General features: G+C 38.3%; 1 protein-coding gene across 2 annotated transcripts in view; it reads left to right on the top strand.

The window, feature by feature from the left end:
* Positions 1–7,963: 7,963 nt before the first annotated feature.
* Positions 7,964–25,009, top strand: part of LOC126375264 (esterase FE4-like) — a 33,852-nt gene continuing 16,806 nt past the window's right edge. The window contains exons 1-5 of one of the 2 annotated variants that reach the window (XM_050022194.1): positions 7,964–8,088; positions 8,312–8,475; positions 20,380–20,495; positions 20,928–22,174; positions 22,489–22,552. In XM_050022194.1, coding sequence (XP_049878151.1) covers positions 8,394–8,475; positions 20,380–20,495; positions 20,928–22,174; positions 22,489–22,552 — 1,509 coding nt within the window. In that variant the 5' untranslated portion in view covers positions 7,964–8,088; positions 8,312–8,393. Of the gene's footprint in view, positions 8,089–8,169; positions 8,476–20,379; positions 20,496–20,927; positions 22,175–22,488; positions 22,553–25,009 lie in introns of those variants that run through there. The other variant, XM_050022193.1, reaches the window with a different exon arrangement.

Genomic DNA, 25,009 nt, shown 5'->3' with positions numbered 1-25,009 from the left:
TCCCGGTTACTACTTACTGATGTAAGTAACTAGTGATTACATGAGTCATGTGCGGCCTGGCGGCTCAATAGTAGCCCTGAGACCAGAGTTGATGAGGCTGGTACTCCACCTCACAACTCACACGAGAGAAGAAGTAGAATTAGTACTCGTGACCATATGACATTTTACCCATTACAGATTGCAGGGAAGTGATGACAGAGGCTGGATTGGTACGTGGTTGCGAGACTGAAAACTATTTACAATTCCTGGGTGTACCGTACGCAGCGCCACCCACCGGGCCCTATCGATTCAAGGTTAGATGAACCCGAATTTACTGCAGAAACCTGTCATTATTACCAAGTCTACAGATTTAGAACAGGCTAGTTTCCAACTAGTCAAATCAGTTACTTTTTACTAGACGTTAAAAGACATGAAATTGATATGGAATTTGTATGAAAAATCGCCCAATCATCCTGGGACGTCATAGGAAAACGTGACAAAATGTCGCACTTATTATTACATTTTTCTTTATTAAAATTCATAAATAAGTAAATTGAATAGAAAAAAGAAAACGGTTTTGTCACCTTTAGATTTGTCTTTATTTAGTACTTAAGTACATCAAAATTTCATCATTTATCTTTGACGAATGAAACTACCTAATTCTTTATGACGCAATTTATCTATTTATTTTTGTTTCTTTATTTTTTTACACAGGCACCTGCACGCCCCTACTCGTGGAAAGGAATATACGATGCCGATCGCGTTGTCAAATGTTCACAAAGGGGTGAGGGAACGGAAGACTGTCTCGTAGTCAACATCTTCACTCCCATTAGAATCTTCAACGCACCGTTACCTGTACTAGTATACATCCATGGTGAATCTTTCCTCATGAACCCAGGCCAGGTGCGAGGAGTAGAACCACTAATCAAACAGAATATCATCGTTGTAACAGTCAACTATAGACTTGGAGCCCTCGGTTTTCTTTGTCTGGGCATAGAGGAAGCACCAGGCAACGCCGGACTCAAAGACCAAGTCGCTGCACTCAGTTGGGTACAAAGGAACATCGAAAATTTTGGAGGTGATCCAAACCAAGTGACTGTCTACGGTACGAGCGCTGGAGGAGCATCTGTGGAGTATCTAGTGCTGTCGAAACACACAAAAGGATTGTTCAAAAGAGCAATTGTAGAATCAGGATCAGCGACATCAGTTTGGGCAGCGCAGCGCAATCCAATACTAACAGCATACAAATTCGGCGAAAAGTTAAAATTTCCAGCCCTGAATTTCAATCCTCGCGTGTTACATAGCTATTATCAACGAGTGCCAGCGAAAAAAATGAGCAAGCTTAATTTTGAGTATTATAACAACTTGACAGATGGAACATTCGGCTTTGTCCCGTGTGTAGAGAAAAATATGGGCGATGAGTCGGAAGCTTTTATCACAGAATCAGCATATGACATATTAACAAAAGAGAAATATGAGAAAGTACCCATGATGTATTTCTTTGCTACGGTAGAAGGGCTGTATCTAAGAAGCGCTGAATACTATATAAAGGGGTATAAAGAGAGAATGTCAGCTAATTTTCAGTACTTTATACCAGGAGACTTAATCTTTGATACCCCTGAAATTCAAGAGGCGCTGGCTGAAAATATAAAGGACTTCTATTTTAGTAACAAAACTATTGGCGAAGATCTAATGGCTTATTTGAACTACTTTGGCGACTACATGATCATGCATGGGTTGCTAAATTCAGCCGAAATTCATGCAAGGAAGAACAATCCAGTCTATCTGCTGGAGTTCGCGTATAAGGGCAGAATGGGGAATTATGAGAAATATTACGAAAACGCATATTTTGCTGGACACGGTGATGTAGCGAAACATTTGATTCAAAATAAACAAGCTCAAACCAAAAACGACCAATTAGCAGTGGCTAGGATTGCGAAATTAGTCGCAAATTTTGTAAAGTGCGGGTAAGTTTTCCAAAGATGTTGCGAAGGCAAAATCGAAGCAAAAAATTGGGTTTATCGATTAATTTCGTTATTCGGTCTCCAGGGGGTCTAAAACGTCACATTGAATCAATTCGCCAAAAAAGCAATCTTATTGTAACTTGACAAGTGCGCAATGTCAACAAAATAGCGATATTGCTTTGATGTGGCCTTTTTTTGCAAATCAGGCAAACTTTTTGAATGTGTTTTTGAATGTATTTGAATGTTTATCACTCTTTGTATTTTCGTTTAAGAACGAATGACGTGTATCTTGTACATTCTTGACTACTATAAAATTACTTACTATAATTATGTCATCATCATCATCATCAACTATGTACGTCCCACTGCTGGGCACAGTCCTCCCCCAACCATTAGGAGTAGGGCGGTATGCAAATCTACAACGCTGCCTCACTGCGAGTTGGTGATCATTGACTCATGTCTTAATTTAACGAAACCTCACTTGTTCCTAAAGCAGCCTGTTCTTTCAGAAACCCAATTCCGGAGCGGAGTCACATTCTTCCGATCTTGTGGCCGGTTGTTCGACCAGGGAATGTGAGTTGTCTGTACCTAGACGATGACTTCCACGTGGTAGAGGAACCGCACTGGGATGCCAAAGAATTCTGGGATCACATTTACAAGAACTTCAGAAGACCAATCCCGCCCGTTGGAGGATATTGATTATGTTGTCAATGCCGTCTTAAACTATGCTGGACCTGGTCACACAGGAATTTGGGGTCCTTTTGGAAAGTAAGCAAAGCCAATTACTCGTATTATACTAAAAAAATCTACAATAACTATTTGTTATGTGCTATAAGCTTAGGAATTATTTCATATTGAACCGGAGCTTTTTTTCGGTCCTTCAAGAAAATCAGTCCATCGGGGCCTCCTGAGGATGGGGGCTCAAAGCACAGGCCCCGTGTGCTCTTATGGTAAAGACAGTGTTGTATGTTGTGGTTTTGACACTGTTACAACTGTACTTTAAACAGTGGAAGAGTAACGACAGTCAACATTGTTACCGCGATTTTGTTTTCGGGATTCGGAGGTTCCAAAAAGAAATTCATCTAAAAAGAAATATTGTAGTTTGACATTTATGTTCCAATATTTCTTTTTTAGGTGAATTGTTTCAATGTAGTCTAGTGACCCTCAACCACTGGACCACAGAGGCTGTTACTTTCCACATAACACAACCTACTTTTATACTACCTTAAACTTAAATTTTAAAGTCATGTAAGTAATCAAATAAAAACTGCGCAGGCTCGCCAAGGCGACGGGGCATATTTCACGAGTCGCCGCGAAAGCACCTATCAGGGAAATGTTCCGGGAATGTTACATAGTTGGGTCTATGCCAAGTTTGATAGAAACGATAACTTAAAAGATATTTTTCACAAAATTTGAACTAAATCTCAAAACACGGGAAAAGTAGGACAACAAAAATTTAACACAATTAAAAATGGAACTAGAGATCTGTCATTTAAAACACACAATGAGAAATCATTAACCTTGATTGCTTCGTACGTGTTTAACTTTATTATAATAAATAACTAAGTAATTCTTTTAATCCGTAAAATTAATTTTTCGGGATTAAAATTGCAGCTATCAGCAAAATTCAGGATTTGATAACTTTCTTGCAGAATTGGGCTGGCTAAAGTACTCAGCCCATAAATTAGGATCGACGCGAAATATGCGACGAAAATCGAGTAGCGGAAACGGCTTCGAATGTCAATGCTCCATTATTTCTATTTTTCCCTCGAATGCCTCTTGTTCCATCAGACTGCCACTGCCTACCAAACCTAGACCAATAGCTGTGTAATCTAGAGGTAAAAAAGGCCACATCGAAGCAATTCATCTGAAAAGCAATATTGCTATTTTACTCATATCCCCATTTAAACGCGGTAGGTAAAAACCCGTTATTATGTGCTTTAATTGTGATAATAACCGCGTAAACTTAAAACAATGTATTGCTATTTTACATTTAATTTTCTTGACATTGTACACTTACGCGCAAATATCAAATTGCTTTTTAGATGACTTGCTAAGTGGCATTTTTAACACCCCTATGGTTTCTAACTTATCATAAGAATTGAATGCCACATGTATTGTTTAACTCACGCAACGTAAAAGCATTAATTAAAACACAAGTACTTATATAGTTTGTTAATAGTCGTAATTTTCCTGAAGTTTGTACAAAAGGTCCTCTTCGCTAGGTTTTCTGTTCATCCTACGGCGAGACCTACGCCTTGCTTCCATGTACTCATCCAACTCAGGATACGCCTGCATCAACATCCTCGCACCTTCCTTCGTTATCGTGCCATTTACTACTATATCTCTAAATGTTTTATTTCTCATAAAGTCTTCATTCACTACCTTTATCTTCCCCATGGTGTTTAATATACGCTCGTCTATTTCTTTCAGTTCCCTATCGTGAATTTTTTGCACTGCTTTACGATCATTCTTAAACTGTTTCTTCAAGTACTTTACAAATTTCTTTACTTTTAGCGTCTTTTTCTTTATTGCCGTAGTCCGGTTACTCATCTGTTTGTTTAATATCTTTCGGATCTCTTTGATAATTCTTTTAATCTTTTTTCTTATTTTTATCTTATTTTTCTCTCGCATCTTCTGACGTTTACGTTTATCGGCTAATTTTTTCTTCTTTTCCTTTTCTCCGGAGTCAACATTGCCTTTCTTTTCGTCTGAACCTGTGGCATAACTATCGTGTTCAAAAGACACGTCGAAGCCTTGGTACATGTTGTATGAGCTAATTTGGAGAGCGCAGCACACAAACTGCGATCGCCCGCAGAAGTAATCTCCTCGGTAGATGCGGTACTCAGCCTCGCATTCTATCGCGAGCATGCAGTTACCCCACGGCATTCCATGCTGATTCGGGTCACCGCATTGCGCACCCCATGGTCCTAAAATTCAACGCTTCGTTACATTATTATTTTATAAATATACAAACAGATCAATCTACAAGAAACTGGATCAATTGTAGATTGCTCTTCATTGCAACTTGTATAAAATCAAAAACTATAATTTTTCAAAGATTCTGATTCAACAAAAAGCCATTGCATGGCATCGATCAAGAGGTCATAAAATCTTTAATCAAAAACGTTTATTATCACCCATCCACTGACTTCGAGCAACACTTGAAGTTCTGGGAAGTTCTGGGGTATTAGAATAATGATGTGTGCATATTATCATAATAATTCAAAATAAACGGGAAGTTAAAATATGACCAAGTGGAACGCTGCATACTGATTCAAATTTGGCAAAATATAACTTAATGAATGGGTTCATGGACTCCTATTTGGGTTCCAAACAGAGGAATCAAATGAAAAGAAGTATAGACTAGACAATGAATTGACGGCCTCCGTGGTCCAGTGGTTGAGAGTTGTGCTCACGATCCGGAGGTCCCGGGTTCGAATCCCGGTGGGGATATATCATAAAAATCACTTTGGCATCCCTAGTTTGGTTAGGACATTGCAGGCTGTATGTCTGAAAGTAAGATGATCCGTGCTTCGGAATGCACGTTAAACAGTTGGTTTCGGTTACTACTTACCAATGTAAGTACGTAGTCATTACATGAGTCACGTCAAGGGCCTTTGGCGGCTCAGTAATAACCCTGACACCAGGGTTGATGAGGTTGATAATCCACCTCACAAACCACAGGAGAGAAAAATGAATAATAATACTCACTTGCAGCAACCATATTCACTTTATCTCCAGTTGGCCTAGTCTGGTTTAATGCTTCAAATTTCTTATGAAGGTATAGTCTGTTAAATTCTCCTTTCCAATCATCTAGATCTCTGCTGGAACTCTCCGATGATACTTTCTCAATGTAGTCATTCTTGCGACGCCTGCGTAATGAGTCGGCTTGCATCATGTTCCACCTCGCTCTGTCCATAACGCTCATCTGTGTTGCTATATTCAGTTCTTTATCTTCTTCATAAACCTCATCAATTTCCTCCTCGTCTGAATCTTTGCTGTCATTTTTAAGCGGAGTAACTGAACTTCCATTGGATGAATTAACATCGGAAACATTGAGTGGCATCAGGTTTGAGTAATTGCTATCTTTACCTTTATCTTTTATGGTATAATTGCTAATGTCCTCTGATGTTTGCAAAGTTACTGTACTGTTATTGTTTATAATATTTGAAAATCTCGGCAGTAAAAGTAAAATCCGGTGTTTACCTTCTATAATATGATTGATTTGGTTTTCAGATGCTTGCGAAGTAAGTAAGTTGGTATTGTTTATTTTAGAATCTGAATTATTGGACAACTGTAGTAAAATTGGATTCGTATTATTTACAGTGTCATCACTCTTAAATGTTCTTGTATGATTACTTTTATCCTCAAAAGATTTCAAAGTATCTAAACTGTTTTTGGTTGTTTCAGAAACTGAATCCTTTGGTAGTTGAAGTAGAGACGGGTTTGTATCATTTACGATTTCTTTACTCTTGCGATCTTTTGTACGGTTATTTTCACCTAAGGCTTCAGGCAAAAGGTTTGAGCTGTTTTTGATTAGTTTAGAATCTCGATCCTTTGGCATCTGATATAGAATCGTGTTTGTATTATTTATAGTAATTATATCTTCATTTTTAGTTGCATGAATACTTTTGTCATCATGTTTACCTGTATCGATCAAGTTGTCCTTCATTGCTTCTCTTTTAGCATCCAGCTGTTCATTTTCTTCAGAGTTGTGTATGAGCTTCTTGAAATCAAAAGCTGAATGATTGGAACTGGCTGCTTTAAAGAATGTTACCAAGTTATCCATAAAATTTGAATACGCTGACGTGGCTTGGAGTGCGATCAGCAATAAGATTTGTAATAAAAAAATACAAACTAACTTCATTTTAACCCTACATCATAGCACACATTGCTTTGGTAACATAACATTTGAGATTTTAAAATGTTTCGAAACAACATGTTATTTATCAGTAATATAAATAAAACTTGGAATTGTTCACGGGAAATTGTTTAGCGATAACATTGATGATGGCATTACTTACATGAAAACGCATCCCCACACAAGAATGCGCAGCGCATGTTCTTTTCTCGTATCCAGTCAAGGTGGGAATAATGTCCAAGACAATCTACAATAAGTCACATCAAAAATTACTTTTTAAGTACATCGTCATCATCTCCGTAGCATTATCCCGTTTTTCACAGGGTCCGATTTTTTACAGAAGCGACTGCCTGTCTGTACTTCCAACCTGCGAAGGGAAAACCAGCCCAATACAGGTTAGGTGACATGCCTCCGAAAATGCATTTCTCGGAAATGAGGGTTTCCTCACGATGTTAATTTTCCTTTACCACTGAGCACGTGATAATCATTTATGATCGAAACATGAATTCGAAAACAAATTCGACAATCATTGGTTTAGGCTCACAACTTTTCAAGTAAGTAAGTACATATGATAAACAAAATAAAACATTAATTTAGACTTGATATTTCCGTGCATTAAACGCTACAAACGCTTCGAATGGAAAGAATTTCCTTGAAGTCACGATCTTCAGTAACGAGAGACCGAAAAATAAGACCTTTGAGGAAAGAAAACTCTCGCCCTAACGGGCGGATAACTTCCTAAACATGAATAAACATGTTTTGGCCTGTGTTGGGATTCGAACCTACGACTTCGGTGAGAGTCAAGCTTCTTCCTACGGAGCTACCACGGCTCCTAAGAGTGTCTGTTTACGTGTAACATAATTATATCTCACACATTTTTCTTTGGCAAGTGACCAATTTAGAGTACGCGCCACAAAAGAAGTCCGCGGATTTTAACGGAACTAATTGACAATTCATAATAATTCTAAGTAGATACTGCGACGCTACCGCCGTGGCCGATGGACTTCTTTCGTGGCGCGGACTCTACGTCTATTATTCACGCCAAAATATTTGACGTAATACTCGTAATGCTACAGCGCGCATGCGCTAAACAAAGTCCATCATAAAGTAAAACAGAATATTATGCTTTTACGCATGTTATTTCTGAGCGAGACAGAAAATATCTAAACTGACCGTTTTAGAAAGAGATAGTTAGATACCATATTTATTTAGAGCACAGCACGCAAGTGATCGTAATGTTTGCAAACTGAACCTTGCTTTATTTATAAATAATTCTAACAGGTTTGTACCTCTGTCTGTCATTAAGATTCAAAACTAATTACCAATGTCATTTGCCTTGATACAACATAGGCATAACTGGTAGATGTTTTGTAATTCACATGTTGTTATAATTCTACTGTAAATCTTCTTAGAAGTTACCAAATAAATAACTAGTGATAATCTTAAAATAGCATTGCGGATGATAAAACACCTAAATTCATGTGACATTTGGATTATCCCACAGATAAGTAATTCTGAAGTGAAGAAACAGAAACAATGTACTTAGATATTATCTAGTAGAGATACAAATTGAATGTAAGGTGGCCATGTTACGGATTGGAGTGATCTGTTTGCTTGTCGCGATACATGTTGTTGCCATTCGGGACAAATCTCCGTTTCGGAACAGAGGTAGGTAACTAGCAACTAGTTCAGTACAATGAGGGACTTTCAAGGCAACGTTCCTCAAAAACCTAGATGGCGCTGTACAGATTTTCCTTCGTTTAACCTCCTAATTTCATGAATAACAGACGCCATCTAATTTTATTTTAAGTTATATCTGTAATTTTCTTATCCGTTGAAAAAGAAAGGGACGGGTAATCGACAGGCATAAAATTTATGGAATTCACGTCAATTTTAAGCAGAAATCTAAAACAACAGTCTAAAAATTTTACATCGGCCAATAACACGACAGAGTTAAATAGACAGCACGTCAAACGGATTACATACCAGCGAGATGCCTATTTTATTCGCCCGGGTTATTCATTCGCTTTAAAATTAACTTGTTGACAATCATCCGTCGCTTTCCTTTTCGGCGGTTAAGAAAATGACGGGTATAACTTAAAATAAAATTAGGAGGTGTCTGCAGGAATCGGGGTCCTTTGATGACCCTTTTTATTACACCCAGGCACAATTACATCTGTCACCCATTATTATTCAGATCAAAATAAACAGAACAATATTGATAACAACGTAATATGATCCAAATATCAAGCAACAATTATTTTTATATACTTATGCTTCTGCCATTACATTGTATTTTGGTATAATTATGTACCCGAGTAATGAGAAAATAAGTAAATTATTAAGTAAGTACGTTAAAACTGTACAACGCCATCTATAATGTTTTTGGTCAACGTAGCGTGGAAAATCCCTCATTAGTGACTATTTTACAATTGATTCAGTGCGCGGTAAAAATTACATATGTCGTACTTAAGCTAGTGTTGTAACATTCATTAGAAAGAAGAAAGAAAGAAAGAAAGAAAAAATATTTATTCGACATACTTATTGTTTTAACATAATTAACATAAAATAATACAGTTATGAATGTATGCCGAAACGGTTCCACCTCAGCATAATGCCATAGCCTAGACTATGACGCTGGTTTTCAGTTGAAACCGGTAAGGTAATCAGGTAACACGTTAAACAAAAAAAAAAAAAAATGGACGCAAAGTCTAAGAACATTTTGTAATTTTATAATTAAGTACATATTTTAAATGAATGTGCTGAAAAGTAAAAATATATTTTTAATAAAAAAAAACTAAATAAAATAATAGGTAAGTATTCGTATATGTTTGTATAGTGATGTTATTATTTATTTTAAACTTATACAAACTTATAAACTAAAAACAATAGATCACATCAATAAACCCCAAAAGGGTGTGTGCGTTACCCCAACAAGAAAGTATCTCCTAGAGTTATATGAGTAGAACGTATAGTTGGTGCCTTATCTGCTGTAAATGTGCCCCCACATAAAAAATGTGTGCCCCCTGTCGTTTCGAAAAAAAATCGAAAAAACGATTCTTGCTGGGGTAACGTTTTTCTAGCAGGAAAATTCTAAACGAATGATCGGAGAGAGAAAAACTGTGCATGGCCAGATAGCTTATATGTGTGCCAAAATGTGCCCCCAAAAATAAAATCTGTGCCCCTTCAGATTTTCGAGATATTGCATTTCCTGCTGGAGTAACGTTTTGATGAATAGTATATCTCTAAAACCATTGCATGTGCCCCTGTAGAATAAACATACGCGAGTAGCTCTTAATGTGTGCCCCTTTGTGTCCCAATTAGATTTTAGAAAATATTTATAGTTTTCAAGTTATCGCGGTTTTATGAAAACCCGAAAAAACATCGCAGCGCCTAAATGAGACAAGGCATAACTTCGCTGAAAACTGTATTCGGTCTTTCTTGACGCTAATAATAACCATACAAAGTTTCAAAAATGTTCATGCATGCGTTTTTGAATAATCTTGCTAAAAGTAAAAACGATGGTGTCATAACTTTGACGGCAAAATACAAGGAACTGGCACAATCCCAGATGTGTAGGTGTAAACCAAAATCTTGTGCCTTTAGTCAAAAATATATGGTGAAAATATTGAGCTTCAAATGTTACGCATTAAGTAAATATAAACAAAAAACCAAAATATGTAAACAACGGCTGGTTATCCGACCAAATCTGAATGACTACTAAAAAGCGACGGATTCATACTTAACGAGGACCTTCTTTATTGGACGTATTATACCTAAGCTGTTGTCCTTACAGTCGCGTTCAAAAGTTTTGAGGGCTAATTAAAAAATATATTAAATGCACCTTGTGACTATATAAATGAAACAGCTTGTTGATGTGGAAATTATTATTTACATTAGTATAAAAATACAGGTATGTCACAAAACAGTTTGGTCACGATTTTGAGCATGTTAGTCACATGTACATTTTATTTGAAAATGGCTCTTATAAATGTACTTAATCATGTGTAAGGTCATAGAAACAGCTATTAAAATATAATCCAATAACAACTTTATTTTATTAGTTATTACTTTTCTACTTCAGTGTACTCAGGCACAACACGTGTGAACCGGTTAGTGAGTAAAGTAAAGAAGGTCATCGATATGTATGAATCCGTCGCCTTTTAGTAGTCATTCAGATTTGGTCGGATAACCAGCCGTTGTTTACATATTTTGGTTTTTTGTTTATATTTACTTAATGCGTAACATTTGAAGCTCAATATTTTCACCATATATTTTTGACTAAAGGCACAAGATTTTGGTTTACACCTACACATCTGGGATTGTGCCAGTTCCTTGTATTTTGCCGTCAAAGTTATGACACCATCGTTTTTACTTTTAGCAAGATTATTCAAAAACGCATGCATGAACATTTTTGAAACTTTGTATGGTTATTATTAGCGTCAAGAAAGACCGAATACAGTTTTCAGCGAAGTTATGCCTTGTCTCATTTAGGCGCTGCGATGTTTTTTCGGGTTTTCATAAAACCGCGATAACTTGAAAACTATAAATATTTTCTAAAATCTAATTGGGGCACAAAGGGGCACACATTAAGAGCTACTCGCGTATGTTTATTCTACAGGGGCACATGCAATGGTTTTAGAGATATACTATTCATCAAAACGTTACTCCAGCAGGAAGTGCAATATCTCGAAAATCTGAAGGGGCACAGATTTTATTTTTGGGGGCACATTTTGGCACACATATAAGCTATCTGGCCATGCACAGTTTTTCTCTCTCCGATCATTCGTTTAGAATTTTCCTGCTAGAAAAACGTTACCCCAGCAAGAATCGTTTTTTCGATTTTTTTTCGAAACGACAGGGGGCACACATTTTTTATGTGGGGGCACATTTACAGCAGATAAGGCACCAACTATACGTTCTACTCATATAACTCTAGGAGATACTTTCTTGTTGGGGTAACGCACACCAAAAGGGTTTGTCCTGATGAACATTCCGCTTTAAAATTACTACAATTTACTTAAACTATTGATACCCACTACGCGCCACAATAGGTACCGAGTGCGATCCAGTGTTCCTCCGGTTAGGGTTAATAACAGAAATAATTCGGTTATTAACCGAAATAAATATGTGTTAACAGTACAGGCGTATACCGAAACATTTCGGTATTCTTTATCAAGGGGGTTAATGCGAACACTGTTAACAGAAATTAAAGGTTAACAGGAATGATAGGTTAACCGCTTTACAAACGGTTATTTTTGCATGTTGCCATTCCGTCGTGCGAAAAGAAAGCTGGCAACGCTGCGCCAAGCAACCTGCAGGCACTTGGCGGCGTCGTTTAATCGTTCCACGCGCTTTGTTTTTTACTATTTCGACGTTTACTTTTAACCAGCGACGCTACGCGGAAAGGTCGTAACGTAGTTGCAGAACGCATGATCCGATTTGGTTACGTTTTTTTTTTGTTTGATAGGTGATAATTACGAGAAGATTTGTAGACATGACGGAAGGATCCAGGGTCTGATGATGACCAGGTTATATTATATTATTATATATACTCCACAAAAAAATTACGCAAGATCGCCGAGTTTGAGTTTGTTTGACTTGTCTTGATGAACACTCTGACCTTAGGTGGTTGTTGGTGGTTGATACTCAGGGTGTGATGATAACCAGGTGGTTATAAGGATAGGAGCTCGATATTAAAATAACGCTAGACCTCCGAGTTTGGGCTTGTTTGATTTGTCTTGATGAGCCTTCTAGCTATACTTCGCTTTGGTGGTTGGTATTCAGCGTCTGATGATGACCAGGTGGTCATAAGTTAGGAAATCGATATTAAAATAACGCGTAACCTTCGAGTTTGGGCTTGTTTGAATTGTCTTGATGAGAACTTTATTGGTGGTTGGTATTTAGGATTGGATGATAACCAAAAGGTAGGAACTCGAAATTTAAATGACGCAAGACCTCCAAGTTTGGGTTTGTTTGATTTGTGTTGATGAGAACTCTGACTCTAGGTGGTTGTTGCTCGTTGATACTCAGGGTGTGATGATGACCAGGTGGTCATTTGTATTGTCAACTTAGAAACTCGATGTTAAAATGATTTGCCTTGACGAGCATTCTAGCTCTGGTTAGTATTCAAGATCTGATGGTAACTAGGTGGTTATAGGAACTCCATTTTAAAATGACGCAAGATGTGGTTACTAGTATGAAGTCGGAAGGTAGTCGTCATGGAATCTAGACAATATAATAACGCTCTCTAACTCACTTGTTTGAGTGATCTTGAATATTACTCTGATCTGAGATGGAATTGGGATGCATCTTAATATGTAGCCATAGGATGAAGTCCGTATCGCATGGTTTAGGCGTATGGTACGTTACGGTTTTGTATGATGCGTATATTAATTTAAAGACTTGAATCGAGTCTATTTTTTAGTCGAGGAATCGACTGGATTCGACTAGAATCGATTAAAATGGACTGGATTTGACAAGCACCTAGAATCGTCACAATCAGCTTGAATGGACTTAAACTGACACAAATGACTTGAATCCACTCCACTAGACTGGATTCCACAAAATCGCCTGGAAACGACTAAAATCGACAGTTTTTTATTAATAATATAGGCTCACGTTTGACCGCGTTTGAAAACCGCGTCAGTCTCACCTGGTGGTATGGGACGATGTAGTCTAGGGTGAATCACGCTTACCTAGTAAATGCCTATTCACCCTAGCCTTGAAGAATGCCAAATTATAACGAGTTGGAAATGCAGACGACTGTTCCAGTCCTTTGCTATTCGCATCAAAAAGGAAGAGGCAAAACGTTTAGTGCGGATTGGTGGTATATCCACAACATGAAATGTCTGCCGACGACTAGTTCTTCGAAGATGGAATAGTGTGGGTGGAATTAACTCATGAAGTTCCTGCACACACTGAACCGCACACCGAAGTGTATCCTATAAAAAACCGCTACCCTTCGTCTGTGTTTTAGACTTTGGAGTCGAGTCTTCACTAACGACTCATTGTCTTCTTCTTCTTCCTAGCGTGAATCCCGCCGTCTTGCGCCGGGGTCCGCTTTCCTACTGTTCTTCCTCCACTTTGCCCTATCCTGGACATCATCTTCGGATAACCCGCAACTCTCCATGTCTTTCTCCACGACACTCAACCATTTCAGCTTAGGTCTTCCTCTACGTCGCTGACCAGTAATATTGAAGTCGAGTGCCACGTTGCCAATGTACTCAGGCGGTCTTCTTTTAACATGCCCATACCAACGCAGCCGGTTTTCCTGCAGTTTGTTAGCCACGTCACGTACACCGAGGCTACCGCGCACATACTCGTTGCGGATCTTGTCGAGCCTCGTTACGCCGCACATCCAACGTAACATCTTCATCTCTGCAACTTGGATGGACTGGACATGTTTTTTCGTTACGGCCCACGTCTCGCTTCCATAGGTTAAGACAGGTCTTATTACTGACTTATAGATAAGCCCCTTCAGCTTTACAGGCATTTGGCTATCACAGGTAACGCCAGTAACTTCACGCCACCTGAGCCAGGCTGCTGATATACGGTGCTGTATGTTGCTCTCCAAATTTCCGGAACTGCAGATTATTGTCCCCAGATATTTGTACTCGTCGCACTGTTGAACAACTTGTCCATCTACCACTAACGACTCATTGTCTACGAGCTTTAATGCTCAACGCTCCACCAAGTCGAGAGCGGCCAACCGAGAGCTGGCAGAGCCTTGCCAAAGGTGACAGCAGTACTCCATACAACAACGAACCTGTGCTGTGTATAGATCGAGCAACTACTCTGAGGGGAAGTATCATCTGACTTTAGAAAGGATGTCTGATTTTTGGCTGCAATTTTGTTATCGACTCGGTGCTCGAGATAGTTGGTAATTGACGTGGATATTAGTGATGGTGTAACGAATGTAAATTTTTAGACATTCGCGAATGCGTATACGAATATCTGCAAAAAATATTCGCGAATGCTAATATTCGTTACATCACTAATGGGTACACTCCGGAACATTGGAGCCAGATTCGTTTCGCGGTGAACAGACATGCCTGGGTTTTGGAAGCGCTGAAGTTGTTGTCACCCCGTTCTGAGACGGACTTAAGGGTCAAATTCACACGATTCATAAGATTCAGATAACAAGTTCTGATAACGCTGACATCCCTGGTGCTTGTTCTCCGTCACTGTGCTATCGTCTGCATACCCATAGGACATAAATCAGCAGATAATTGATCTGGAGCAGGAAGATAGTGGGAGAGAGAACAGATCCCTGAGGGACTCCGGCACTAATACCATGTAAATCAGACGAGCACCCATTGACGACTTCCCGAATCCGTCTATTCCTCCGGAAGTCAGATATCTAATTACACAGGCTAGAAGGGATCCCATATGCCGGAAGCTTTCCAATAAGCCTATGGCTATATTTCCAATAAGACTCTCCCAAACCCTATCAAAAACCTTTGTGATATCAAAGGACACGGCAAGAGCCTCGCAAGTGTGTAGCGTACACAAGAAGATCGCCAGTTGACCTATTACGGCGGAAACCAAATTGGCGGTCACTAAGTAGTCGATCGAGTAGAAGGGAATTGTTCAAGTTCGCTGAGATGGGGCGGTAGTTAGCAGGGTCGGCACGGCACGACTACCTTTTTTGGACACAGGCTGCACATAGGCAAGCTTACATGGGTTCGGGACTAGTCCTGAACCCAAAGAGAGCCGGTAGAGCCGTGTCAGTACTGGAGACGACTCAAGTGCACAGTTCTGCTGTACGATTGCTGGAATACCATCTGGACCACGGAACTCATTCACGTCTAGAATGTGAAGCATTTTTAGGACCTCATGTTGCCGGATACAGATCTCTGCCATTCTTCTTCTTCTTGTAGTTTCGATGGCATTCAAATTTTTTTCAGACCAGTATTGCTATTGCCAGATCACAAGGAGGTACACTAGGTGGAATATTGTTCTCAGCATCTAGACGAGAGTCGCAGGTGAGGAGATAAATAAATTTGCACTCTCGTGCGCGGTATAGGTCAGCGATCCATCAGGTTTCAGCAATGGCGGCAACAACAGACGGCAGAAATTAGCTAGATAAATACCAGTTGGGTACTTAGCCAGTTTCGCACCGATTTGGCCTACTTATATAGTCGAAACGAGCTCCACGTATTGTCCTCTTGCAAGACTTGGCGGCGTTATTCGGAGTTTTCTTCAGAGTTAGGAGCTTTGCAGGTATATTCTTCAGCCCACACCCGGTATGCGGGTCTGCGCAGCTCGTCGGGTCTTCTGAAGAAAAGCATACCTCACTCCAAGGATAGGACGCGAAGGAGTGCCGCATCTCATCCCAGTCTGCTAACTTGTATCGTCATATTCGCCTGGATTCTCTGCGGTTAAGATCAGATGGGGGATAGACAGATAGAGATCTCACCAAACAATGGCCGGAAGTTCCTAAAGGAAAGTCACTGATACTTGATATCGGTCCGGATCAGTTGTCGGCAGAAGGTCCAAGCAGTTGGTGGTATGGTTGGCAACGTCAGGTACCCTTGCAGCGCAATTTACCAGCTGTGAGAAACTTAGTGACAAGGCAAAAGCCTGCACCTCTTTGTCAGCCTTTGTCAGCATGGTCGGTCTTCTGGAACGGGTACAAACACTCTTGATGGTAGGCGTTGAAGTCCCCCAGAAGAAAAAGTTGCGTTGAGGGATACTATACTCCGCATTACCAACTCCACTTTGCCAACTCCGATGTGTCATTAAGGTAGGTGAATAACCTGGAATCCAGTCGAGTGAAGTGGAATCTAGCCATCCTTATCGATTCCAATCAATTTTGTAAATTTTACTCGAATCCAGACGATTTTAGCCGATTTTTAACGATTCCATTCAATTTTGTCGAATATAACCGATTCTTCAAAAACGCTTGTTTCCCGTTTATACCCATCTTTCTCTTTCCAGATGAGTTTGTTTTAATATTTTACTCTTCGTTAGTAATAACCTATAAAACCGAGGTTAACCCTTGATATGTGTTAACAGGTTTCAATAGGTTAACAGATTAACGTGTTACCGTAATAAAAGGATACCGATTGAATCTGTTAACCTTTTATATCGGTTAACTTTTTAAATGGGTTTTCCGAACACTGGTGCGATCATTCGGGCCGGCTGCAAACCTGTTTCGCACTAGCTGCTCACACCATATACAGGATGCTTTGCGCAATAATGTTTTTCGGCCCACTGGAATACAACGTCTTTAATGATTTGCGTTGCATTTTCTGGTGTTATTTTTCCGCGTGTTTGGATGGTTATCTGGGTCGAGATTAGGTCGATCGATTCTTTTCTGTCTTATAGTCCTTTTACCTTCTAGTCCTTACGTAGTAGCCTTTTTGACAAATCACATTCTAATGTGTTTTTTTAACGAAATCTTGCTTGACTTGCTACTTTCATTCGTGGTACAAACTGAGACTACAAAAGTGTACAGTCATGAGCAATATAATGTACCCACTTTAGGACTCTGTCGCACTAACATATTTGAGATTTAAGGTGATTCGTTTTCCATACAAAAGTTGATGCAGTGTTACAGGAAAACGGATAGAGGAATATTGTTATAAAACCGATAAATAGTAATATTTTGGTGTATTATTTTCGCAAACTAACAAAAATTTAGGGTCCGAATACGAGAAGTACCATATTTCAGACCCTCAATTTTGATCAATTCTACATTTGTAGTGGTGCAGATTACAGTGTATTTGCTGAGCGTGTAGAGGTGTCAATGTTAGTTTGTGTGCGTGATAGTTTTTTTTTCTCTAAAGGCTTTGACAAGTTTAATAGAATGTCAGTGACAATTTTTAAAGAGATTTTGTATGAAGAGAATACTTAAATATAAATAAAAAACTCAAAATATTACAATCTGAGAAAAGGAATATTGGAAAAATATTTTTGTTTTAACGCATATTATTTAAACATTTTTAAATAATGGGTAAGTACCGTGTTTTAAAAGAGAACATATATTATAATAAAAAATCAATACATAAAATGAAATGGCTGTATGAGCATAGTTCCCTTTGCCTTACCCTTCGGGGAAAACCAAATCAAAAAAAAAGTTGTTGCATTTGCCGGCCTAAATAGTAGTCATTTATAATTAATTGTTTTTCCATCCAACATACAGATTTATTTATATTCTCTTTGCCGCGGACTTTTTGGTGGGAACGGGAACGGGAAGGTTGCTTTCTTCATTGAATACAAAGATTGAATAATCTAAATAATCAATACGAAGTGGTGTTTTGTGGTTAATGATCACATTAAGTTAGTCGGAAAACATTCCCGATAGTATTATTAAATCGGAATATTCAATAAACAAAGTGTACCTATCTATTTTCGCTTTGCGCCAACAAGCCGCTTACTTCGTTTGGGGTTCGGAGTAGGAGTCTGCTCCGAGGGTGGGGGCTTAGGTTTCATCATTTCATTAATCATCATCAAGAAAAAAAACACAAGACATGGCTGTATGGGCATAGTTCCCTTTGCCTTGCCCTTTGGGAAAAAAAATAAGATAAATTTTGAAATTCTTATGTATAATAAACAAACATCACAGACATCATGACAGATCTAAAGCTAACGAAAATCTTTTTTCTTTTTTCTATTTGACTTATTTATGAATTTTAATCAAGAAAACGTGATAATAAGTTCGACAGCAACCAGTTCAGGTCCCCGAAACAGCCCATTTCAGGCCGCGTATATATGGAAATACTACTTCATTACGTCCCAGCCTCGTCTTTTTTTAACGTCCTCGTTAAAAAAAGACGTCCTAACCTGAACTAACTAACCAAACAATAAACACCACGCGTAAATATAAGTCCAGAAATGCGCTGCAAGTCGTCTGGACTGGGCGCGAAAACAACATAGAATTCGATTAGCTGCTAAGTGTCCCGCATGCTATCACCAGCTGTCACTGACATACGTATGAAGTCCCGCGGATTTTATTGGAACTAAATGACAAGTCATAATAATTATATGCGGATACTGCGACATCAGCGCCGTGCTTGCGGGACGTCCTGAAGCGCTATTACATCTTTCAAACGCGATGCGACAAAGTTTGAACCGACGCAATTTAGGAAAAATCTACCTTATTATTATTGCACTGTGATCGTTATTTGTAAAATCATACAATACATATACACAATTCTTTATACACAATATAATTATTATGACATTGTGGACTTTTCGGTAGACCTACAAAAAAGGAACAATTCAACCATACGTTGTTTTGTTATATCTCAATGGGCTCAGGCAGTGTTTTCGCCGAAAGCTCCAAGTCGGCTATATTTGTAACGATAATTATGTTTGACATTCATCATCATTTTTGAACTATTTTATACAAAAAAAAAATACTTGTATAAATTATACGTATACCCTAAAGCACGCCCATGAATCACTCTACTCATTGGTGAAAACCGTATGAAAATCCGTTCAGTAGTTTTTTAGTTAGCCGCATGTTCACTGATGCGATTAATGCAGAATTTTACAAAATAAAAAATACGGAAATTACGGAAGGTACTTTAGTGCAAAGTACATTATTGTATAATTATAATATATTATTGGTAAAAGTGATACTTTTTGAAAATTCCGTAACAAATAGACGGGTTCGCCAAATTCAATTGTAAAAAAAAATTACAAAAAGTAAAAACAATTAAAACATGCACTTGGGTTTGAACCGTGAAACTTAAGAATGGCGGCGACTGCTTTACCAAATGCGCCATTTAGAAGTTAGAAGTAGACTTCAAATTATGCATCTCTTAATAGCTAACCTAGTTCGCATGTGTGTGTGACAGCTTCGTGTTTGTACACAAATTGAAATGACACCAACTTTTGATGCAATGTTTCAATATGATATCTGCAGTAAATACTTCAAAATTGTAGCTTAACTTAAAGATAATGTATGTAAGATTTCGCCACCTAACATTTCACTGGGTCAGAACTCAACACTAAATGAATAAATGGAAAAAAATACGAAAACTGCAGAAGTAACGCCATCTGCTGACGCAGCGTTACCTAGCTGACTGAAACGGATCACCACTGAAACTTACAGTTCAATTTGTCAAAAAAGTTAATGTGACATGGTACCAAAGTGTATACATATTAATGCTCGTGACCGTACCTATATGGAAACTAGCGTATCAGTTACGAGGTTTTGTTATCAAAATCATATCAGAATGTGATTTTTCAAAAAAGGTGCTTCCGAGGTTTTCACTTTAAGGCGACGTTATAATATATATTTCAATGAAGCCTCCTCACTGCGATACCGCATTGACGTGTGTGCGACTTTAGAGTTAAAATTAGAATACAATTTTTTGACGATGTCATAATTACGTATATCACTATTTCATAAAAGTTGCATAGACATGTTTTAACAATCTAAAAAATACAAGTCAAGCCGAATAGGTACCTACCTGACGAATCGATTTGAATTGTTTTTAACCGACTTCAAAAAAGAAGATAGTACACAATTCGTCGGGATCTTTTGAGTAATAAACTTAAAATCTTATAAATAATAAAAATGTTTACAAAGTCTTACGATGTAATATTTCTCGACAGATTGCAGAGTAGTGTCGACAGAGGCGGGACCAGTGCGAGGTTGCGAGACAGATAACAACGTCCAATTTCTGGGTGTGCCTTACGCAGCGCCACCTATTGGACCACGTCGGTTCAAGGTTAGCTGCACCTCATTCTACCTGCAATAACCATCATCTCCCTAGCGTTCTCCATTCTACATCCTCCACTCCACTTACTTAACCTGAAGATATGACGTCCGTTTATTACAGAAGCGTCTGCCTGACGTACTTGACTCCGAAACGCATTTCTCGGGAATATAGGTCTCACTGTTTCATAGCTGAACACGAGATAAACATTTAAGATCCAAACATACTTACGTACATAAACACCCTATATACGTCCCACTGCTGGGTACAGGCCTCCCCTTAATCAACCGGAGGGGGTATGAAGCATACTTACGCATACAAAGCGTCATTACTGAAAAATCCAAACCGTGGTTGTGCAATTTTTGTTTTCAATTTCGTTTTGTTTTAAGCATTAAACGCCTGAATTTTTGCTAAAGTTAAAATTAATCACATTTCTTTTTGCAGGCGCCTGCACGCCCTTTCTCTTGGAAAGGAATATACGATGCCGACCGTGTTGTCAAATGTCCTCAGAAAGGTAAAGGGGTAGAAGACTGTCTCGTAGTCAACATCTTCACGCCCATTAGAATGCTCAAGGCCCCGTTGCCTGTGCTAGTCTACATCCATGGGGGTTCGTTCCTTATGGGTTCAGGCCAGGTGACCGGAGTAGACCCACTTATAGAACAGAATATGATCGTTGTGACAGTCAACTATAGACTTGGAGCCCTCGGTTTTCTTTGTCTGGGCATAGAGGAAGCACCAGGCAACGCCGGACTCAAAGACCAAGTCGCTGCACTTAGTTGGGTACAAAGGAACATCGGAAACTTTGGAGGTGATCCAAACCAAGTGACTGTCTACGGTATGAGTGCCGGAGGAGCGTCTGTGGAGTATCTAGTGCTGTCGAAGCAAACGAAAGGTTTGTTCAAAAGAGCAATTGTAGAATCAGGATCAGCGACGTCACTTTGGGCAGCGGATTCCAACCCAATATCCACAGCTTATGAAGTCGCCAAAAATCTAAAATTTCCAGTCTTGAATCCTCATGAATTAGTAAGCTATTACCAACGAGTTCCTGCGAATAAATTGAGTAAAGTCAACTATGAATACTATAACAACTTGACAGATGGAACATTCGGCTTTGTCCCGTGTGTAGAGAAGAAGTTAGGCGATGGGTCAGAAGCTTTTATTACAGAATCAGCATATAACTTACTAACAAAAGAAAAATATAACAAAGTGCCTATGATGTTTTTCTTTGCATCGGTGGAAGGATTATTTCTAAGAAGCTCTGAACTATATGAAGAAGGGTACAAAGAGAAAATGACCGCTAATTTTCAAGATTTCTTACCGGGGGACTTGGTCGTTGAAACTCCAGAGATTCGAACTAAGCTAGCCGAAATCATAAAAGATTTCTATTTTAGCAACAAAACTATTGGCGAAGATTTGATGGATTATCTGAACTACTTTGGCGATTACATGATCCTGCATGGGTTGCTTAATTCAGCAGAAAAACATTCAAAGTGCGACAACCTGGTATATTTAATGGAGTTCGCATATAAAGGCAATATGGGAAGTTACGAGAAATTTTACGAAAATATTTCTTCAGCTGGACATGGCGATGTAATAAAACACGTGATTTTAAACAGACAACCTCAAAGCAAACATGATAAACTAGCTGTGAATAGAATTGCGAAAATAGTTGCCAATTTTGTGAAATATGGGTAAGTTTTAGTCAAAAGTAATTCATTACGAGAGCATGATTCTTATCAAATTCTAATAGAATCAGTGAAAAATGAAAAACAGTTTCTGTTTTTAATTTTTCCTTGGCATCTACGCACTTTTTTCGAATCGATTCGAACGTATCAAATTGTCTAATGTGTTTTTGACAAAGTAGGGATTACTTACTTTTGAAACTTTGGAAACCAAAATTATCTCCAAGTCCAAGACCAATTTTTTGTTTCGATTACTTCGAAACTTTAGAATTGACCAACTATGTACCAGGTCTTAATTTTCTAAAGTTTACTTTTTCTTTCAGGAATCCAATTCCAGAATATAGTGACATTCTTCCGATCTTGTGGCCCGTTGTTCGCCCAGGGAATGTGAGTAGTCTGTACTTAGACCACCAGTTACAGGTGATAGAGGAACCACACTGGGATGCCAAGATATTCTGGGACCACATTTACCACAAGTTCAAAAGACCAATCAGGGGCCATTAATATTTTGTCGTACCAAAACTGTATTCCTATTTGGAACTGTACATTAAGTTCTTAGATACCTATACTGTTATACGTTAATAATGAAGTACTCTGTATGTTTTGATATAATATAATAAAAATGATATTTCATTTAATACAACATAAATTAATCAAGAAATTACGTTTTCATGGATATTGATTTAAACAGACGCATCGTTCGTTATATCGTACAAGAGGCTTTCGTCACTCTCTATTCTTGTCATGCTGCGGCGAGACTCTAACTTTCTCTTACCCTCCTGCACATATTGTGCCAGTTCAGGGTACGTCTGCAACAACATTCTTGCACCTTCCTTCGTGATCGAGCCGTTTACCACTATATCTCTAAATGTCTCATTGCGCATAAATTCGTTATTCATTACCTTTACCTTGCCCAACTTATTTGCCATATCTGTATCAAGTAATAGCATATCTCTTTCGTGAACTACTTTCACTGCTTTACGATCTTTCTTGTACTGCTTTTTCAATTTGGCAATGAATCTCTTCAGTTGCCTCGTCCTTTTCTTCCGCTCTCTTGTTCCGTTTCTATATTCTTTGTTTAATATCTTTCTGATTTCTTTTATGATCTTTTTTATATTTTTCCTGATTTTTAACGTGCTTTTCTCACGCGCCTTCGCACGTTTACGCTTCTCTTTCTCTATTTCCCGTTTCTTTTTTTCTCTTGAGGATTTGTGTCTGTTTCTCGCTTCTTCCGAGTCTGTAGAATAATCTTTGTCCGGAAACGAGATATCGAAGTCTTGATACATGTCGTAGGTATTAAGTTGAATTGCGCAGCACACGAAGGTTGTTCGCCCGCAGAACACATCTCCTCGGTAGATACGCCACTCAGGCTCACACTCCATCGCGAGCATGCAGTTGCCCCACGGCATGTCATGTTGAGCTGGATCACCACACATTACACCCCATGGTCCTTAAACAGAAACATTACCAGGCCATTGCTCACAAAAGAAGTCCTCGCTTTAGTCAGGATGTGATATCTTATTCTACTTCTACAATATACACGTAAGTAGCATAGAAAATTAACTGAATCTTTTTTTTTCATACTTAATAAACATTCATTTCACATGAAAGAAATAAAATTTATTTTTGGTTAATTTATTTGTTTTTGGTTTGACTATATGGACAGGTTACCAAAAAAAAATACTTACATATCATATGAGTACCTATGTGATGTCTTATTGCAGTTCCATGTCATATCAGGGATGGTACGGAACACTTCTATTTCGCTATCTATTCATTGATTTTCTTCTTTTCATTCTTTGAATTCATTGCATGGATACTACGCCTTAATAATTAGATTTAATTTTCATACAACTTCATGAATAAATTCGACAAAAAAATAATAGTACTTACTTGCAGCGAGCATATTAGTATTATCCCCTCCCGGCCTGGTGTAATTAATTGCTTCAAATTTCTTATGTTTCCACAGTTTCTTGAACTCTTCCCTCCAATCCGGCAACTCTCTGCTAGAACTAGACGACGACTCTTGTATGACATAGTCTTTATTTTCATTTCTTTGTTCGTCTTGGAACGAATTACCTTGCATAAGGTTCACCCTTCGTTCTATGGTAACGCTAAACGGTGTTGCTACATTCACTTTTTCCTCTAGTTCATAATTAAGTCTATCTATATCTTTGGTATCATTTTGTGCATTTTTAGTTACATTGAGTTTTTCAAAGGAAAAGTCATAAATTTCATCCATCTTTTTGCTGTAATTGTTAGGTGCTCGAGAAGTCATTGAGTCGTTTTTAACTAAATTTAAATGTGTATCATTCGGTAGCGGAAGTGTTATGCTGGTTATATTATCTTCTATACCATGATTCTTTTTTTCATCAGATATCAGCGACATAAAAGAGTTGTTTGTGATTAAATTAGAATCTGAATCTTTTGGCAGTTGAAGTAGTACTGAGTTAGTCTTGTTTACATAATCTTTACTGTTATTTTTAACTGTATGGTTGTGTCTGTTCTCATGTTTACCTGCACCAATTAAGTTAAATTTTACTGATTCTCTTTTTGCATCGAAACGATTATGTTCATCTGAGTTATCAATAAACTTCTTCAAATCAAAAGCCGTACGATTCATGCTGCTAGCTTTAAAAAACGTCACTAAGGTTTCCATAAAATTTGAATATACAGACACGGTATGAGTTGCGATCAACAATAAGATTTGCAATAAAAAAACGCAAACTAACTTCATTTTAATACCACATTATGCATTACGCGTTACTTCGGTAACTTCTACACCTCTGAGATTTTGAAACAACTCAAAGAAACAACATGTTGTAATTTATCAGCAATATAAAA

Source organism: Pectinophora gossypiella, chromosome 18, assembly GCF_024362695.1.
Source record: "Pectinophora gossypiella chromosome 18, ilPecGoss1.1, whole genome shotgun sequence".
Classification (NCBI taxonomy): Eukaryota; Metazoa; Arthropoda; class Insecta; order Lepidoptera; family Gelechiidae; genus Pectinophora; species Pectinophora gossypiella.
The sequence above is the reverse complement of the archived record's forward strand: the minus strand, read 5'-3'. Positions and strand labels throughout refer to the sequence as shown.